A 19,934-nucleotide genomic window follows, 5' to 3' on the forward strand; every position below is an offset into this window, starting at 1 on the left:
GGCTATGTCTCTCAGAGGGACAGAGGACTTGCACTCACATCTGCAGCCACATGTGTCTGCGGCAGAGCCCTGCCTGAAACATGCAGCTTTGCAGCTGAGGGTCGTGATGACGGGTGGCCACCGCGGCCAGCCACTGACCTCCGGGCCCTCGGCCGTGGGCCTGCCACTGTGGCAGTCTGCGGCGAGCCGGGCAGAGCCCTCGCTGCCCACGACCTCCCCCACCCTCGGCCCGCACCGCTGGGGCAGGTGATCCAGGGCCCCGCCTCTGTCTCTGAGGGCATCCGCGGGGCGGCGCAGCCCTGTAGCGCCCTCTCTCAACCCAGGCGGACTTCGCGAGAGGGGCAGAGATCGTATTCTTGCATTTATTAGTTCTATGACTACAGAAGAAGCATCTCGAAATGTGTACAAAAGGCTGCTCTGTTCCTCCAGGACACACCCCCTTGTCCGTAGCTAAATAGAAAGAAGTTATCATCACAGAGGCGGGCTGGGAACCAACTGCGTTTCCTCATTTACAATCCTGTACACGTATTCGCCGGGGTGGTAGCTGAAGATCTACGGCTGCATCGGATACAAACAAATCGGACCTACCATCGCCACACTCGACGACATTGTAAAAAAGTGTATCAGAAAGTATTGGAAACAATATTGCATATTGATATCTGGTGACACGCGCTCACAGTGAATGCCCCGGCACCAACGGCTTATGTGCTTCTTTTGTGATGCCTGTACATCTTAAGTAAGTCTGATTTTGGTTCATTTTATAGTTAAAAAATAGAGCGTCGCACTGAAAGAGAGCTGCCTGGATTTTACGGAGGGCTGACCCTTCATTATTGCTGGGACTTAAGAAGTGAAGGGCAGAGGAAGATCTGCTTCGTGGTCTGTCTACTCACGTCCGTTTCGTTTGCCTTTTGTTTGGGCAAGAAGATGACACTATAAGAGTCATAATGTAATTTTTTTTTAAAAAAAGCACAAAAATAGCAAAAAGCCCAAACTGACACCTCCGTAGCAGGTAGCTCTTTCTGAATGAAGAGTCTAAGATTTCGTTCCACAGTCGATTCTACATTGGAAGTGGGTCGTGCTGGGATCTGAAGTGACCGGTGCTGGGATCTGCCCTTCGGTGACAAAGCAATGAAAAAGCAATTTTTTTTAGTGACCCTTCCACTAGGACGAGCCTATGCTCTAAGGTACACGTTACAGAGGGACCTAGGTCAGGAGCAGGTGGCCAGGCTTCTATGGGCTTCTATGACAGGGGAAGGGCAGGAAGGATAAATGGAGAATCCTCATCATAATCAACAGATCGACCCGCTACCCAGACCCTCCTTCCTGTGATGTTTATTTTAAACACGATGAGAGTGTCCGACCCCAAGCGCACTTGAGTATGCAACGGTCCCCAAAACACACTCATACCATCCAACAGCACGACAAACCACAGAACAAAAAGGTGGAAGGGCATGCAAAATCCTACTTTAACCAGCTGGGAGAAAAACGTTAACAGCTTTCGGTACAGAATGTGGCCACCTTGCAAACATAATTTAATTACTTGTTGACATTATAAGAAACCTTATTTAAATACAATGTTCCAAAGAAAAATGCCGTTACAATATAAAACCACAACAAAAGGTGTGTAAACAAACAGTTACATTTGGCTATAAAAGGCAGTGAGAGGGAGCGGGAAGCGTTCTAGAAAAAAAAAGTCCTGCAGCCTCTATTTACAGTTCTGGGGCTGGGCTCTGTTTGAAGCTGCTGGGAAAAGTCAGTCCCGCCAACCCACCGCCTTTGTGGGCTGGGCGGAAAAGCACGGGGCCAGTGACACGGGTGACATGGGCCAGCAAAGCGGACACCTATGACTCCTCTCACCCAGAACACGCCTGTTCGGATGAGGCGTATCTTTCTCTGCAGCTGCCCTTAGAATGAGAGCCGTCGGCAGCCCGGCCCTTGTACCCGGCCTTCGGTCACGGCGTCGGTGTGCCACCGTCTAAAATACGACAAACTGTTTCCTTCCAGTTTCAAAATGCCATACTGTTCTGCAAGCGAAGACGCCCATGGCTCAGGAACGATGTCTGTGTGGGCTCCATCCTTTCAACAAGGCCCAAGTGCACATGAGAAAGGCATGTTTCTGAAGACCGCAGCGGGTAATCCATATAAAATTTAAAATGACTCCAAAGGGACACGAGCCAGGCTCCAGACTGCTGACCGTGGATTCTTCCACTGCTTTTATCCTCGGAAGGCTTCTCAGACCTTTGGCTGGTTTAGAATTCACTTAGAGCAGTGTTTCTCAAGTGGGGGTGATCTGCCCCCGCCAGGGGACATGTGGCGATGAGCAGAGAGATTTTTAGTTGTCAGCTGACAGTGCTACGGGCATCTATTGGGTAGTGACCGGGGGTGCTGTTAAGTGTCCTACAAAGCACGGGACAGCCCACAGCAAAGAAGAGCCAGCCGCAAATGTCCACAGCACTGGCCCCGCGGGGCCAGGATTCAGAGTAACTGGGGACGTGCCTCTGTGCAGCTTCTCTGGGTCGTCATGTTCGTTGTCTTGGCTCGGTCTCGGCGAAGACCAACACTAACACTGTGACCGTTTTGAGACTGCACACTCTTCCTGCCTAGCTGGCTGAGATGGCCGTACCTAACGACAGGACCGACCTGGCCATGTGGCCCTTCCTGGTTGGGAATGGAATCCCCAAACGCCTCATGAGGTGTCAGGGAGCCGTCACGGTCTCAGCTGGGCGGGAAGGGGCCCACCTGCAGTGCTGCCTGCACGCTTCCCGACTGACCTGTGCGCTGGCCAGGTGAGGCCCCTGACCATTACGTCGCCAGCAGGAAGGGGCGCGGGACGCGGGCCACGCGCGGGCCTCTCCACGCACGTGTGGGTCTGTCCTGAGGGGGGCGGTTTCCGATAGGAAGTCGAGTTTCAAACAGGTCGGTTCTGTTAGCAACGCCTGCTGGGCTGTGCCTGTCATCTTTCCTTGACCTGAAAATGGTCATTCTGGATCCATTTTTTATCGATTTTAAAACAAGAATAATATACAGTGAGACTAAGGGAAGGCAGAACACGCTAGTAAATGGACATTTAACACGTCCCGCTAACATGAGGTCTCGGATGGGCCTTCTCTGAGAAAATGGGCTTCTGCGGGCAGGGGGACCCCGCTGGGAGGTGAGCGCGGAACTGGGCCGACCGAGGGTTGGTTTCTGAGGAACTTCACTGGAGACAGTCAAAGGGACGAAGGTCCAAATCTCAGGACTGGTGTTAACATGTAGTGACAGACTTTGGGGACCATTAAAGGCACAGGGATGAAAAAGCAGAGAACCGTGGTCTTGGGGTACGGCCACAGGATGCTGAGCTCAACCCACCTGCCGAGAAGCCCCCGAAGGCTCGGTGGTCATCTGGGCGATGTCCAGACGTTTGGAAACTGAGAAGGCGTCCCAGAGGCCCGCCCACCCCTTCCTTCCACCTTTGCCCAGGTTGCAGTCACAACTGTCCCCAATAACTTACTTTCCTGTGCAGAATATGACTTAGAACCATACCTTAGAATGAAACTGGGACTTCCGGCCCGCAGATGCCTGCAGTGTCCCGGCCCTGCTGGGTAGGGGGCACCTACCAGGTGTGTTCACCTGCAGCGCTCGCCACGCGGCCACACCTGGAGCACTGGCTGCTTCAGCGCTTCCGGCCCGGAGAGCGCGCCCAGGCTGTGCCTCCCACGCTGGCGCCGGAGCCGGCCCAGTCCTCCCGGGTTTTACAAAATGCTCGCGGAAGATGGTGACTCGTTTGGCATTGGGGGGTGCTAGGGACACAGGCGAGGGGATTTCAGCAGAGCAGTCAGTTGCCCAACAGCAGTCTGGGGGCTCCCGATGGGACCCTGCATCTAACAGTAAAAATCTTGTTTTCAAAAGCAACTCAAACTCCCAGCCAACCAGCTTAAAAACAAAAACGAAAACAAAAATGAAAAACTGAAAACCACCTGGGAATGGAAGCGCAGCCTCGGGTGGCCGCGCTGCGCCCCCGGCGCCCCGACGCAGGACGGGGGCGGGGCTTCGCTCAGGTGCAGGGGGCGGGGCTTAGCTCAGGTGCAGGTGGTGCTCCCCGCGCGTGATGTGGGACGAGAACTCGTAGCGGTCCTGGCTGTGGTAGCCACACATGTTGCACTCGAAGGGGTCCCGGAAGCCGTGGCAGCCCATGTGGATGGTGTACATGACGTGGTCCAGGTAGAGCACCCTGCAGTGTTCGCACTTGTACACCTTGACGGGCTCGCCGCTCGTGCCCACCACGCGGAAGGCGTCCTGCGAGCTGTCGGACGCGGCGCGCAGCACGTCGTAGGCCGGCAGCTCCTCCTTGATGGACAGGCCGTTGCGCGGGTGCGGCGTGATGTGGTTGGTCAGGTAGATGAGGCCGCCCCGATGCTCCTCCGTGTTGCTCTCGGTGTCCGTGGAGTCCTGGCAACTGTTGCTCGGCGAAGCCTCCCTCTCGGAGGACACGGACTTGGCCTTGGACAGCAGCAGCAGGTTCTCCACGGCGCTGTCCTGCGCGGCGTGGTTGGGCCGGGCCGGGCCCTCGCCGTGGGCCTTGTGCAGCTGGTACATGGGGTTGATGGCCGGCACCACCTCCGAGCCGCCGGGCGGCGTCTGCACCAGGGGGCGCAGCGACTCGGCCCCCAGGTAGCTGATGGCGTTGTTGATGGCTTGGTCCATCACGTGTGTCTGCATCATCTCGGTCTCCTTCTCGTAGTTAGTGCTGCTGTCATAGGACATGTCCGACAGGCACTTGTCCCCTGTGGGAAGCAGGTGACAATCAGTGAGGCCTGGATTACCCCTGGGCAGCAAGAGATGCAATCTTTGCCAAGGGGGGCACCCAACCCTGGGGGGAGGGGAGGGGGACCCAGTGTGACACAGACAAGCACCAGGGACACCTCCGACGCAAGGGAGGTTGAGCCCACTCTGCCCGTGGGCTCCTAGCGCAGGGCCGGCCTGAGACAGCACTTAAAGAAATTCGGCTGGACAAATGAGTAAACGGATAGGTGAGCCGAGATGGTGCATGTGAACACACACCGCACAGGTTCCAGTGGACTAGCGGATACTCGCGTCCTGACTGTGGTGGTATAATCAGACCTTGTTATACTTGAGATTAATATTTCAATAATGTATTTTCAACATGGTGTTCTAAGCAATTTATAATTTGTCATAATTAGATTTAATTAAAATACACGATTCCATGATCAGCCACCATAATGCCCAATGTATTTATTTAAAATCATATTACATGATATGTCCTCCTTACAGGTCTATTCCAGAATAAAACTTCATCAAAATATGTGCTATTGTATAAGCTGTATAATAAAGTGACCGCATTCTTGTCCATAACACAAAGCTGACTGGGCTGTGACAGGTGACAGTAAGGAGAAGCCCCAGGCTTCACAGCCCCTCGCCACACCCTCCCGCCCCTAAAGTCCCTTCCTGTCCCTTGTGAGTGACACTGGAACCCTGCGCCCCCAGGACATGTGCTGGAAAGTTGGGAGCAAACCAAGCGAGCTCCAGGGGACAAGGTGTTCACGTGCTCTTTCAAAAAACGACCGAGTGTGAAGGACGCCCTGGGACCCTCGCCGAGGCCTCCTTGGGGAGCGGCCCTCGCCCGTAGCTACCCACGGTCTGACCCCACCGTGTGCAGCTCTGTGCCCAGGAAAGCTGGAATCCGGGGCTAGCTTTGGCTTCTTGTGATTAGCTTTAGAGTAAACATTTTCGCAAAGAAATAAAAGGCATTTCTGTGACAAGCCACCTTCTCAGTAGGGAACGATGGCTTCGTGAGCAAAGTCAGTAATGAGCATTGGCACGCATCGTCAGGACTACTGATTTTCTTTCTTTTGAGGGTGGTTAATAAATCAAAGCGCGTGAGGCCATCCAGGGACGCGTCTGACATAGTTACATTTTACCCCTCATTCTGTTCCTTTTCTCATTTCTACACATCTTCATTGAGTGTCTACCATGGACCAGACAGTGGGGACAGAGAGGGGAGTGAGTAAAAATGGTCCCCGGCCTTAGCAGCATGTAGCGAACTGGGGGACAGGCATTAGGGCAGGATCACACGAACAGTGAGTGCGTCCCAGCCTGGGAAGCCCTGTGACGACGAAGGCTGGCTAGGACAGAGACACAGGCTTCAGACGGAAGGTGAGTCGGCAGGCCAGTGGGGTTTGCGTCCCATACTGGGACAGCGAGAGGAAACAGGAGAAGGAGGCTGCAGCTTTGTCGGGACTGCTGGAGGCGCTGGGCGTACAGGCCCGGCTGCGGGGCGGGCAGGGGACAGTGGAGTCTGTGGGCAGGGTCTAGACCACGGTGATGCTTTACCCAAAGGAAAACGGAAGCCACTGAAGGGCGTGAAGGAAGGGGGTCCCTTCTCGTCACCAAGGGAAGAACAGACTGGGGAGGGACAGAGGTGAGGGGATTATCTGCAGGCTGTCCCACAGTCCAGGATGGCTGACGGTGGCGGTGAGGGTGGTGGCAGCGCAGAGTCCCCTCCCCCCGCGCCGACACCTGACATCAAAGCCTTCTGCGAGTCCTCAGCAACAGAGGGATAAACAAGCCCGCAGTTCTCAGACTTCTTAATAATCCCTTTTTAAAAAAATGTCTGCGACGTTGATAATGGCCCGGGATTATGCCCCAACATACTATGAAGTATCCTTAGTAATGGACACTTATCTTGCTTTGTAATGGGTACTTATCATAGATCGGCCTGGCCACTATCCCTTTTAATCTACTGTTGGTCTGTGTGGCACATGCTTGATGAAGAAACGATGTGATTCTCGGATTACAGAAAGAAAATTTGTCAGCGGCCAGTCACACCCTCTGCAGACACACCAGAAATGGTACTTTCCCACCTAATCATCCTGTTTCTCCCAGAGTCATGGTTCTTTGGTTTCCCAAGCAACCACTGAGATCTGTTGTTTGTGAGGCTTGGTATCAACAACGAAAGGATGTGGGAGGCAGGGAACCCATATATTTCAGTTCACCATGGTGTACTGAAACAACCCACAGAATTTCTCTTTCTTAATACTCTACAAAGTGAGAAAAATAGATGCTCACAAAATTCACTTTGACAATCCGCTAGAGAAAGGAGCATATTCTAATGAAATACGTATTTTAAAAAGTCAAAGACCAAGGAAAGACATTTCTTGCATGAGCTATATGGCAAAGCTTGGCTGCTGATCTCACTTCCAAAAACCTTAAGTATCAATCAACACAATCCCCAGCATTTACCCTAATATATAGCTGTAGAGAATTAACTGTAGAGAATTAACTGACCAAACAAGCAGTTGAAACCTCCGCTAGCTAGAACCAGGTGACACTGGACAAGTGCATGGGGAGGTTAGTTCTCTTGGCAGGAGCGAAGTCCTCCATGCTCTACACTGAGGGGAGCCTGGCCCCAAGTCCCAGCATGTCCCCTGGGGATGGGAAGCACTCCCCCGCAGGTGCAATGACAACTGGTTTAGGGCATTTAAGCCACTCTCAGCACGAGGGGAGCTTGCCGAGAGAATGTCTTTTAACAAAGACTGCATTCTGTCTCGCCTGACTCCGCCACCCCACCCTTGGCATTCTTTCAAGATTTAGAAAAGTCGAGAGCTCTCACAGGGGAAAAAAAAAGTCTCAGATACAGTGGGAAAACGTTGCAATGTCAATCAAGATATATCAGCCCGAGTAGAACAAGCAAGATGAAAAGCGATGTCATAGTTACCATGAAAATATTTTGTGGTGATACCAGGGGCGAGAGGAAGTAAAGCACAGACCCCTGAGCCTATCCTAGGAGAGAAGCCTGATTCGAAGAAGACAGGAAATGTCTCATAATTGCTTCGTGACACGGACTCCATAAAAAAAAAATACAGAAAGACAAAATGCTAAAACAACAGAACGAGAGGAAAAAGGAGATTGCAGATTTCAGGGGGAAAAGATTGAAAAAGTATTATTACAGAATTAACACGTGGATTAGGAACAGCAAATAATAGAACAGAAACAACTAAAAATGGAATTACTGACATACAGGAAAAGCACAAGATAATAAGTGAATAAATGGAAAAAGCAAAAAACAAAACAAAACAAAACAAAACTTGAAATGCTAACAGATATGGAAGACAAATTATCCAACATAAGGACAACTGGTATCCCTCAACAGAAATCACAAAAAGTGGAGCAAAGATGCATTTATAAAGAAGAGAATTTCCCAGAAATGGGGGCGGGGGGAGCGGGAGAAAGGGAATTCCCAGATTAAAATGGCAGGAAAGTTTTATTCAGAATGCAGAACACCAAGACACATCCCAGGGAGGCTATTTAAGGTTCAAGAAAGAACTCTTCAGGGAGAACGTGAAAATCTTACCATCGGTCACCATGGCAAGAACTAAAAAGTTCTCTGGGAGAATAAAAGAGAGACCCAACACTGCACCTATGTCAAGATGCTCTCCAAACAGAAAGACAGCCTCGGACAGAAAACAATCCACAGAACCTTCTCCAAGAAAAAGCTGCTTTACTGTAACGTCCAATCAATTAAGAGATGCCTCAAAATAAACAGAGATTGTGACACCTGAAACAAATATAATGCTGAATGTCAACTACAATTGAAAAATCTAAAAAAAAAAAATTCAAAATAGAGAAAGCAGAAAAAGGACTGTATGGGAGCCTTGAATCAATTTAAACGTAGCGTCTATGATACATAGCTCCACTATTACGAGAATTCTGATTACAGAATGGAATGGGAAATGATGAAGCTGGACAATGTAAAGACAATAACACAGCTGAGCATCGAGAAGTGCGATAATGTTCTTATTTTTCAAAACAACGAGTCAGGAGATACGGCTTAAATTGATATAAACGGATTAAAAATTATTTAAAGGTCTTCATGTTTTCATAATCTATTTTTAATCTTAGAAAAAGCCTTGGAAAAATAGTATCTTCCTGTGAGAAAACATTTATCTGCAGATGAGCCAGCCCTCCCACTTGGTTTGGTCCTCGCTTGCCTCTTAAATCCGAGACATGGAGACATGTGATGCTTTCACGGAAATGGCATCCACAGTGTGGTAGAGAGTCCCCACGGCATTTATTTCACACCTGTATCAATCCGCCTACTCATTATCCCCTCAGCGCACATACTTATGCATAGAAATAAAAAGGTATTTAGAATGAATCTCAGCTACTCTTAATATTGGTAATTTCTGGATGCTGGGTTTCGTGGTGATTTTAAAACATTCATCTTTGCGTTAAAATTTTTTATATTAATCATGTGTCATTTTAAGAATACAATAGGGTGGGTTTTTTTTCCCCCTTAAAAAAGAAAAAGATAAGGTGATTATAATGGGTAGCAGGGATATTGATCATTGTTATTTTCCTGTTCAATTTCCTCTTCTGTACTTAAAAATTGTCTTTGCCAGCATCACCAGACTAAAAATGACGATTAGCTTTGCTCTTCAATATCGCTCCCTTTCTCATGAAGTCCGTTGCCCTAGTGACCTGTGTCTGCTTATCTCAGAGGATGAGGCCTCTGATGACATATAATGGTGAGGAATGCTGCTGGCAAAATAAACACTTATTTACACTCGTGACAAAGTTTAATTAACAAATGTTAACCACAGATGACACACCCATCAGGCAAAAATATAGGCCATGCTGAGCAACGTTCATCATGAAAATACTATCGGCTCATGTTTTCGAGGTGCCTGGCCCTGTTGATGGCACTGCCACACCCATCACACTGGGAGGACGCAGGCCGCCGGCATCGCACCCACGTCACGGACGGGGACAGCGATGTGCTCAAGGCCACCAGACAGTCATAGCTGGAGCCGGACCCTGTCCCCAGGTGTCCTGAACGCAAACCCATAGCGTTCTCCAGTGCACACCTCCTGAGCCAGCGCGCGAGGTCCGAGCTCATTCCCACTCACTCTTCCTGGGTCTACGGAAAGGACACACCTGACACCCAGGGAGAGGTAAGAGGGACCTTAGAGGCCCATCCCTGATCAGAGGGTGACAAACCGACCCATGAGGTGTGGCAGCCTGAAACCACCTCAGAGTGGGGCGAGGGCATTTGGGGGCAACAAGGGCCGTTAGCTGAGAAATCAGTCGCCACCCGCCGGGCCCTCGGGGGACACCGGCAGGGCACGGGGCCCCTGCGGGCACACCTTTCCCTTGCCTCTCCTACCGGGGCGCCTTTCCCACCTCACCTTCGCCTAAGGGAAGCGTTGCTTGTTTCCCTTAACATCTGCACCGCAAAACAACACCTAAGTTGTGGTCTCAGCTGAGGTGGCTCCGGCAGGGTTTCACAGATGGCCTCATTCGGTTTGAAGTCCCCAAAGCGATCACAGGTGGCCCGTGCTCACTGACAAAGCCCTTGGTGGCCGCCCGCCCCTGACCTGATGGAGGACGTCGTCCTCCGCTTCCCAAGGCCTGTGGCCGTGAGCGGTCCTTGGACACCTGCTGGCTGGTGTTCGTTCTGTCTCCCTGGTCACCCACCCTTGGCGCCTCCGCTACGCTCCGAGTGGCCCTCAGCCCAGGGCAACGAGTCCCCGTCACCAACAGCCCCTGCTGTGCTCAGGACCACACTCGCCAGTCCTTGGAAGCGGAGGCCTCACGTTCTCAGCCCCGAGAGCGTCTCCAGCCGGCCGTTTGCAAAAACGCCTTCACCCTCCTCCCCAACCCTGGCGCCCCCGGCCTGCGATGAACCTCTGCCAAAGCCTGATCACGTGCAGGAGGCAGGCCGGGGCCCCTGGAGCGTGGCCTCTCCTCTGCCCTGCCCGCTCCTGCCGGCCCGTCTGTCCTGCAGGACGGCAGGCACCCCCAGAAAACCCCGCTTTCCACCCAGCCTCTCTCCCAACGCACACTTCCCAGGCGCCCATGTGCCATCTCTGCCGGGAAGTCTTTTCCCAGAGCCCGCCGCCACCCCACCCCCCCATCACTTCTGCAAATGGCCGGCCCTGCTGGAGCCGCCGGGACTTGTGGACTCCGTCGCCCGGTCCCCGCCGGGGCCCTGTGCCCCTCCCTCACAGCCCCCCGCCTCCACAGACGCTTCCTTCCTCGCCCTTGTCCAGTCGGCCTTGGTACCCATGGTCTCCACTGTCCAGGATGCTCGCTCTGCCGACTGAACGAAGGACACCTCCCCGCCTTGGCCTTCGAGGGCCGCCACCCTGCGGCCAGAGCTCACTGGGACGATGTTTTCACTGCTTCCTGAGGACCCCTGAGGTAGCCTCGATCGCGCCCACGCCGGCCCCACAACCACCGTCGCCCTTGTGTTTAGCTGTCTGCTTACGACCCTCTCCCTCTTCCCCCTGCGGACAAAGCGCAGAGTCCCTGTTCCTCCCTCAGGGCCACTGTCAACTTCAGGAGCTTCGACCGGACCCCCCGCCCCCGGACGCGGCCCTCCCGCACGGTCCTGTTCCTCCATCGTCACCCCTGCGATAAAGTTGACCTGAGCACTGAGCGCTGTGAAATGCTCTCACGTCCTCGGCGTTAATTCACGTTCACAAAGTGCCATGAGATGCGTAAAGAATAAAACTAAGCCTCAGAGAGGTCGTGGGACGTCCCCGAGGTGTGACGCTGGCTCTGCACTGACACCGCAGGCGGGTCCCGGGCCCCGTGCATTTCCACGCACACACTGTCTAGGCGTCACTGCCTGTGCGCAGTGTCTCGCCCGGTGACGGCTTCTGGTGCATTTGTCTGCCACCCACGGGACCACAGCTCCCGGCGGAAAGGGCCGCCTCCCTGCCTCAGCCCTCGAAGCTCCCGGCACAGGCGGAGATTCGCCTGTGAGAAGAGCAGTGGCAGCCGTGTCCCCCTTTGCGGGGCCTTCTCCTGGGCCAGCTGCTGCGCGACTCCGCCATTAGTGTGGAACGGGCTCTGTGAGCATCTGAAGCTTAGGGGGGCTGCTCGGGCAGGGGGTGTCCAGGCTGTGAGGTGAGCCCCCCGCCCAGCGAGGCCTGCGCCCTCCACCCTGTGCACGCGACATGAAGCGTCCACAGGCGGATCTCCCCGACACTGCAAGGTCACCTCTGGAAAACTACTGGGGACAAATCTGTCATTTCTAAGAGGCCTGGGGGGGGGCGGGAAATTCCAAGATATCTAAGAAACGTTAACCTTGGCAATTGCTGCTTTTTAAAAAATGAGATACTTTTCCCTCTTCCTACCCCGAGTTACCACCTGAGTCTAAAACACCCGATAGTCGTTTATTTTTTTTTAAGAAACAGCAAACGTTTAACTCTTACCAACAAATTTCTGAGGCATAGAGCTCTTACGTTTGGCGACGTTACTTGCTAGTCTGTCCAGCACGAGGGAGCGCTCACTCCCCGTCTTGCACAAATCTTCTGCCATTTCGCTGAGATTAGTTTCTTCTTTAATGACTAAGGTCAAAGACAGAGAGGCCAGTTTAGAAAGGATTACAGCGAAGGGATTCGCGCCCCGTGTGAACCTGACGTTTGCTGAGCGCCCACGAGAGCCACGCCCTTAGGGAGATTATTTCTCGGCTCGTCAGCAGCCCCGCCAGGCAGACCGAGGCTGGCCAGAGACACCCGCGGAAGACACCTGCTAAACGCACAGAAACCCCCAGACCCCAGGAGCAAGCGCCGCCACTGTCACCGGGAGGTGGACTGCGATTAAGTAATTGTGTCCCTTCGACGAGTCCTCTTTTCAAATGCTCCCAAATTCCCTAACTCAGTTGGCCTGACATCACCTGAGAAAGAACTGTCGCGCTAGAACGCGTAAGGGGCCGACCGCACCCACGCACGGGGACCCGAGAAGCAGAAGCGCCGTGGCCGCTGAAGGTGCTGCAGCAAACCCGGTGACACGGGGAGCGGACCCAGAGCTCCGGAGCCCGCACCCAGCAAACGCCTGCCGGCCGCGGAGGCAGCCGTCGGCGCGGGGAGTATTTCAAGCCCGTCTCTACTTTTCTTACATCATCTCTTTCTTTCCACCACTGAAGAGCCAACTTTGTATCCTGCACGGTCTCACCTGTATTCCAGTGTTTGTGTTCGGATTTTTGGTAACATAACTTCTACCTCCCTGCGATTTATCCTAACGTATAAAGAGCTGAAAAAGTAAATTGATTACTTTCCAAATAGATAACCAGTTCCTCCAACACTGTCTCTGGATGCCCACTAAACCCCCTGCCACATGCTTCCTCCTGCCTCCGGTGTGGCGGGCGGACTTGTCCCAGGGTCTTTGCAAAGCGTCTCTTTCCTGCGACGGCCTCGTCTGCTTACTCTCCAAGGCGCCTCGCACTGCGGCTGCCTTAAACACGGCATCAGCCATCACTCTTCATTCAGAAGATGCCAGTTCCCTCTTTGTTTTTCCAAGATGCCTCACGATTTCTGGTGACCAAACCCCGGGGAGATTCGCAGACCAGTTCTGGGTGACACCGCGCCTGGATCGGGGACACGTGTGAGGCTGCAGCCCCGTCCCCGGCCTTCCGCGCGGTCCTTCCTGCCTCGGGCAGCTCGATAGCTCTCTTCGCTACGTACGGCACGTTGCCAGTGAGGGCATCTCCGATTATTTTGTCTTCCTTGATTCACTTTATTTCCCGTCACTTATTATCGCTGGTAAATGTAATTTTTAACATTAGAAATGCGTGTTTCACATTAAATGGGCAAACGTGATACTGACTTAGATGAGAGATGCACGTAAAACCCGTAAAGTTCAGTCTCGCTGGTCGTACTTTGGACCGACGGAGCTAACACGCTTCCCTTACGGGTCCCCCATGTCCGCTGAGCAGGGCCCCAGGCCGGCCCGGGGTGGCGGGGGTGGGGGGTGTGCAGCACCTAGGTGCCAGCCCTCGATGGTCACAGGGGGTGACGACTCAGCCCACAGCTCCTGGCTGCTCTGCTCTCAGACACATTTCACTCTAAGACCTCGTGCAATTTGTGCACATGAGGCTCACGAGAAAGGTGCTTTCCATGAAGACATGAGGGAATTACAACAGATGACAAAATGCCTCTTAGTAAATGGTACTGTGAGTCATAAACATCGATCTCATCTACACCCTCCACGCTAGGCCTCGTTTGTACCTAATCCGCAAGAACAGCCTGTCCTGGGGGCGGCCGGGAGAAGGGAGGGCCTGGTGGGTGTCCATCTGGGCCTGGTGGGCTGGTCTCGGGGGCGGGAAGGACACGAGATTGGACAGGCTCAGTCGCCCCGGCACAGCAAAGCCAAGTGACCAAGTGACAAAGACACCCCGCCCCGCCTGCTGCCCGCCCTTCGAATCCCAGGTGTCATCTTGGAGGACGTTCGTCAAAGTGTTTTACAGATTCCCAAGTCCCTGTGGCCGGCTCACGAGAAGGCTCCTCGCCTCCTGAGACAGGAACACAAAGACACGTGGCTGTGGAGCTCCAAGTCATTCGATCTCTGATGGGGACAGATTAACATCTGGGACTGAATCGATGCTGACCACCAGGGAACATTTAACACACATGTTATTAGTCTAATATTTAATGCACGTATAGGTGACGTATGAGCTCGTCGACGTTGACAGCCAGAAGAAGAGAATCGAGAGTCAGGTGTCGACACTTGGGTGGCCTAAATTCGTCCGTTTGGATGAGTGCGTGACGCACACCTGCGTCCCCTGCCGTCACGTCCATCCCTCCTCCACCGGTTGGCCAGGTAGGAATTATCCCTCCCATCTAAGAGACGAGCTCAGGGTCACGTTCAAACAGAGATGCAGAACTGGAGCTGGAAGCCGGGTCTGGAAGCCGGGTCTGGGTGACGGGCAGGCCGCTGGTGCCCTGGGAGCAGCCTCAGCCACCACGACTTCACGGCTTCCTCCGTCCCCGAGCGGGCCCTGCAGGAGGCCGGACACTCTGCCTCTCGTGCGTTTTGTCTTCCAGTTTTAAAGGGGGACCCGAGGGCTGTGCTCACAGGGCGAGGCACTGCAGGTGACAAGTCCTCAAGTTTTTGTTGAGTGGACAAACGGCCGGTTAAACATGTATCGGGAATACTCACTTCTGCGATCCATTAATTCGCTTTTTTTTTTTTCTTTTTTGCAGAAAAATACATTCTGTGCGTGCCCATCTTTTATTTTAAGGGAGCATGAATCACCGTCTCATCCCTTAGTCTCCCACCTCGCGACACGGCCACCCCGAGAACTGCTGCCTTACTATTATTAACGATCATTCCTAACATCCGGTTTTCCCTCCTGCACTGGCCGGCAACCCTGTTCCAGTCCAGAACCGGACCTCAGAATAGAAGGGCAGAGAAACGACCCTTCGTGGACAAGGCCGGGGGGCAGCCACCGGCGGGGAGCCGGCTGGGACGGAGCGCGCGTTTCGGGACCGCGGCCTCTCGCCACCCAGACGGTCAGGACGTCCTCTGACCGCCCCCGATCTGCTCGCATCTGCCGTGAGCAACCTGAGTGCGCCTGGGCGCACGTGGGCCGCGGACGCGTCACTCAACGACGGTCACGCCCCTAAGCTTTATGTTCATTTCACCACGATAAAAAAAAATACGACAATTGGAAAAAGTTTAAAATTTAAAAGGAAATCCGATGGTTTCGGGCGGAGCTCCTTTAGGAGCCGTCCACTGACGTCACAAAGCTGAGGGAGGCTTCGTAAACTCTCAGCTTTGACTTAAGCCCCCCAGTTTATGAGGGGTTCCCAGGGATCCTAACGGAGCAGAGTTAGCGTCAGCCGGTCTGCTCTCGAGAGACTACAGTCTGATGAAGTCAGGGACGTGCCTTTCACATGCCTCGCTGGGCATCATCTCTACGTAGTTCTGCCGTGGAGTCTCGGATCGGGGTGCGTGGCCGCCTGGAGTGGCGACGCCCCACAAAGCAGCCGAGCGCGTGAGAAGGCCCCGCCCTGGCACCCTGTGACAGCTCCTTGTGACAGCGCCACGCTGCCAACTGCCAGCCCTTTCCGTCAAACTTGCTTTCTCGAGGGAAAATACAGCCTGGCAGCGCTCATCCGATCAACTTCACCATCAAATTGTCTTTCAAACGAGATCTCACGCCCCGATTTGGTCACCGAACAGAGAAGCCGTCAACACTCCAGGTTAAAAAAGCCGAAACAGAAACGAAAACAAAAGGAAAAACCGAAACCAAACGCTCCCGTCTCGCGGCGTCCGTCCCCAGATCGCAGGAGGGAGGAGTTCTGAGGTCGCACTCTCGGTGACACGACAGCTTGGGCACAGTGCGCTCCTAACGGGACGTGCGGCTTCCGTGGCCAAAACCTCCCTGGCCCCGGTGTGGAGGGCCTGGGTGCGGGCCTAGGTGCCAGGCCTGGCGCTGGCAGCACTTACCTGGGTACAGGGTGCCCGGAAGGCCCATGCTTTGCAGGTAGTTGTGACAACGCTCCTTGTGTTCCTCTAGGGAACTCCGCTGTTTATAGCTCCGGCCACAATATCCGCATTTGTGAGGCTTCCCAACTGCGGAAAACACAATCGAGATTAGAGCCCCAGTTACCGCCGGCCTCACGACGCACGCAAGACAGTCACGCCCACGACGCCGAAAACACCACCCCCTGAGCGCAAAGCCTCCCGGGCGCGCTCGGCGTCACCGTGGTTAAACGGGCCGGCGCCCAGGGCCCGCCTTCGTCCTGCCAACGCCCGTCGTCCCGTTTCGTCTTACTGTGTCCCCTGCACTGACCACCAAACTCTCTCCCGCTGGACTCGCTGGCGTCTGTGCTTTCACCGGGGACCGAGCCTGCATCACGACGCGCTGGCAGGGACGGGAGCAAGGCCCCGAGGCCTGGGCGGAACGCGGCCGCGCCTCCGCGGTCAGACTGCCCACCTCGACCCGGGCCGGGCCGGCGTGTCCCCGGTGTGTCCCCGGCGTGAGGCCTGACCGCCGAGGAGAAGCCCGTTCCTGGGCGCCACGCCGGACAAGATGAGGTCTCTAAGGAGCCCCAGCGGGTAGCTGCGCTTTAACGAAATGAGCCATTCATTTCCAATGCGTACTTGGAAAACGTGTCCTGGGAACTTAGGGAGACGTGGGCCCCAGATCAGCCCTCGCCAGCGGACCCCACTGTGACGATGCAAGCATCGCCTGTCTCTGTGCTGTCCAACGCGGCGGCCGCTGCCCTGCTCAGTATGGCCTCCACCAGCCGCCTGCGGCTACTCAGCATTTCATGTATGATGCGTGTCACCGAGGACTGAAGTTTTAATTTTGTTTAATTTCAGTTGATTAAAATTAAAACTTAAATACCGTGCATGGCCAGTGGCTACTGTATTGAGCAGCGCTGTTCAATACAACGAGCTTGGTTCTTCCTGAATTTTATGAGCGGTATTTTAGGAAACAGATTAGCACAGGTTCACGTCCTGCCTGGCTTTAAACACTTCATTCAGTAGATAGCGTTTTAAGAGATGAAACGGATAGAGTATCTTCAATTACTTATATAAAGAAGATAAATTTCCATCCTAAGACCAGAATAATTTTCTACGTTCTTTCCTACTGTTAGATTTCACATAGTTAAAAGTATTATATAAAGGTCAATACCATCCAGATAGGAATGTTTGCTAAAATGGTTTAGCTGAAACCTGTATTGGTTAAATCTCTTCCTTAGGTGAACAGAAGCTATGTTTTAAAAAGACTAAAACAAAACCCAAAATGTGACTTCTGGGTCATTAACTAGAGGAAGAAAAGGCTCTTTACCTGTAGAAAGTGTTGTGTCCCTAACATTAGGGAAATGTACAATGTTGTGCATTTTATAGGGTATAGATAACCCCTCAACGTCCTTTCCTAGAACTTCGGTCAATTCACGTCTCTGTGGCATTGGGTCTGAACATCTGTTTTTCTGAGTATAGAATTGACTTTAACTGTGGAATCTAAGACATACACTCACTGTGGCAACAGAGCGAAAGTATACCTTGAAGCAGAGCTCGACGTTCTGGAGGAAAGACATCTCTAGCTCAGCTTGCAACTTGCAAAAAAAGAAGTGAAGAGGGAAGGGCCCCCCCACCCCGACCCCTGCAGACCACCCGGGCCCCTCCCGCCATCCGTGTGCGCCGCGTTCTCTAGCTCCAGCACCAGCGCGGGACCTCGGGCCACCGCCAGCCACTGGGGAAAGCGGCGAGGCTGATCGGTTTGTAGCAGGGTTGGGGAGCGGCCGTGTCACAACGAAGTGGGCTGTGGCCACGGCTCAGTCTGCAGGCACAAGCCGAAGTCTTCACTTCGTTCTAGCAAAATCGTCTCGTAGAACTTGAGTCATCATGTTTTTCCAAGAGCCGTGTGTCGGTGGCACCCTCCGAGGGCAGAGTCACCAGCAGCCCTGCATCGGTGAGGGCTTTGTATGACAGCATCGCCTAGCTGCTCATCGGTGGATCTCTTATAGGACAAACGGTCCCAGGTCCACCCGTGTCCTGCCTCGGACGAAGCGAGCAGGTGTGGGGCCAGGGCACCCCCAAGCGCTCCTGCATATGCTTTCCTGGCCTCCCCAGAGCAAGGACAGAGAGCAGGGTCACTTCAGAGCTAGGTGCCGACATGCGGGAGAGATTTCCAGTGCAAGCCAGGGGGCCGCTGACGTGGCCGGTGCAGAGCAGAGGAGCCTGCGCCTTCGGCCCCCAGGGCGGGCTCTGCTCCCCGCTGCCCCCACGCAGAGTCACTGTCAACTGCACTGACGCCTCATCCATGACGTCTGCGCAGTTTCTCGGTCCTCCGTGGCCCGTCAGGCACCGTACGCGGCTCGCACAATCGTCACATCTGAAGCCTGCACGGACCGTGCTTGTCACTTAGTTCCCACGCACCTTCAGCTCCGCCCGGGCAGGACGCGTGCTCCTCACTCACTACCGACACGTGGGGACATTTGCAAACGCTGTCTTGTGGTCACCATCCCACTTCAGGAGAGCCCCACATCCCGTCCCCTGTGGCAGAGCCCTCCCCTGGCCTCCGCAGGTGCCCATGCCGATGGGGCGGTGGCGGCTTTGCTCTGTGGGGGTGGAGGTCACCCCCTCCCTGTGCTCCCACTGACCCCTGGGATGCTATGCCACAGCTCGTAAGGCGCGGTGCTTTGCTACTCTGCACCTGTCTCCTCCACCCAGCAAGGGGCGCCTGGGGTGCTCAGTACGTGGGTGACAAAGGGACACAGGCCGAGGCCTCTTGAAGCTGACGTTAGCTGTACTTGTCCCATCTGGGAAGAGGCGCCCTGAGCCTAGGAGACCTTCGCACAGGCACAGCGTCCCTGGTCCCTGGCCTGGGGGCGTCTGGGAGGGGCTGGTCTGCAGGCTTCCGTCTCCCCCAGTGCCCTGCTCATGAAGGTCACCGGATGGGCAGTCTGGATGGGGGAGCTCTGTGAGGGCGGGGGATGGGGTGGGGAGGCAGTCATCTGTCCCCAGCTCCGCAGGACGCTGTGGCGAACACCCTGTGGGCTGGACGCGTGGCATGCCATGCAGCCCCACACTGTCCTCCCGTGACCTGCAGGGTTACGGGGCCACTCGATCACGAGAAGTGGCAGGAAAGATTTCTCAGGAGGTGGCACAGCTAACCCAGTCAGAGGTGCGATGTGCTTCCGGGAGGGGGTGTTCTGAGAACCACAGACATCTGTGCTTGCTGTGCCCTCGCTGGGGCTCCGGATGATTTGGGGTGCGCTCACTAAAATCCAGCAAGAGCCCCAAACTGGCTTCTGCTACTGAGGCCTTGGCCGGCTCCCGGCGTGAGAGTTACAGACGGGCCAGTTGGGACGGCATGCCCTCTGGCGACAGGCGTCCACCCAATCAGGACAGGTCACGGCAGGCCCCGAGTCACCTCGTCTGTCGCCTTCGCCAAGAAACATCCCCACGACGGCCACTGAGACGCTTTGCACAACCAGCAAAGCGCGAGAAAGTGTGGCTGGGCGCTCGCGGGAGCATCGGCCGGACGCCCCGTGGACGCGCAGCCGGAAAATCCTCTAAAAAGACCCACTTACCTGACAAAACGGGGTGAGGAGGGCTCTTCTGGAATACTCCACCTGCGGTGGAGTCTGAGTGTGTGAGGCTTCCCCACCCCCTTCCTCTGCCCCCTGGGA

The 19,934-nt window shown here is 54.4% G+C and overlaps 1 protein-coding gene across 1 annotated transcript in view; it reads right to left on the reverse strand.

Annotated features, from left to right (window-relative positions):
* Positions 1–360: 360 nt before the first annotated feature.
* Positions 361–19,934, reverse strand: part of IKZF1 (IKAROS family zinc finger 1) — an 80,537-nt gene continuing 60,963 nt past the window's right edge. The window contains exons 6-9 of the mRNA XM_015589420.1: positions 17,929–17,992; positions 16,237–16,362; positions 12,219–12,353; positions 361–4,763 (exon numbers count right to left, since the gene is read on the reverse strand). Coding sequence (XP_015444906.1) covers positions 4,054–4,763; positions 12,219–12,353; positions 16,237–16,362; positions 17,929–17,992 — 1,035 coding nt within the window. The 3' untranslated portion in view covers positions 361–4,053. The remainder of the gene's footprint in view (positions 4,764–12,218; positions 12,354–16,236; positions 16,363–17,928; positions 17,993–19,934) is intronic.

The sequence above is a fragment of the Pteropus alecto genome, unplaced genomic scaffold, assembly GCF_000325575.1.
Source record: "Pteropus alecto unplaced genomic scaffold, ASM32557v1 scaffold21, whole genome shotgun sequence".
NCBI lineage: Eukaryota > Metazoa > Chordata > Mammalia > Chiroptera > Pteropodidae > Pteropus > Pteropus alecto.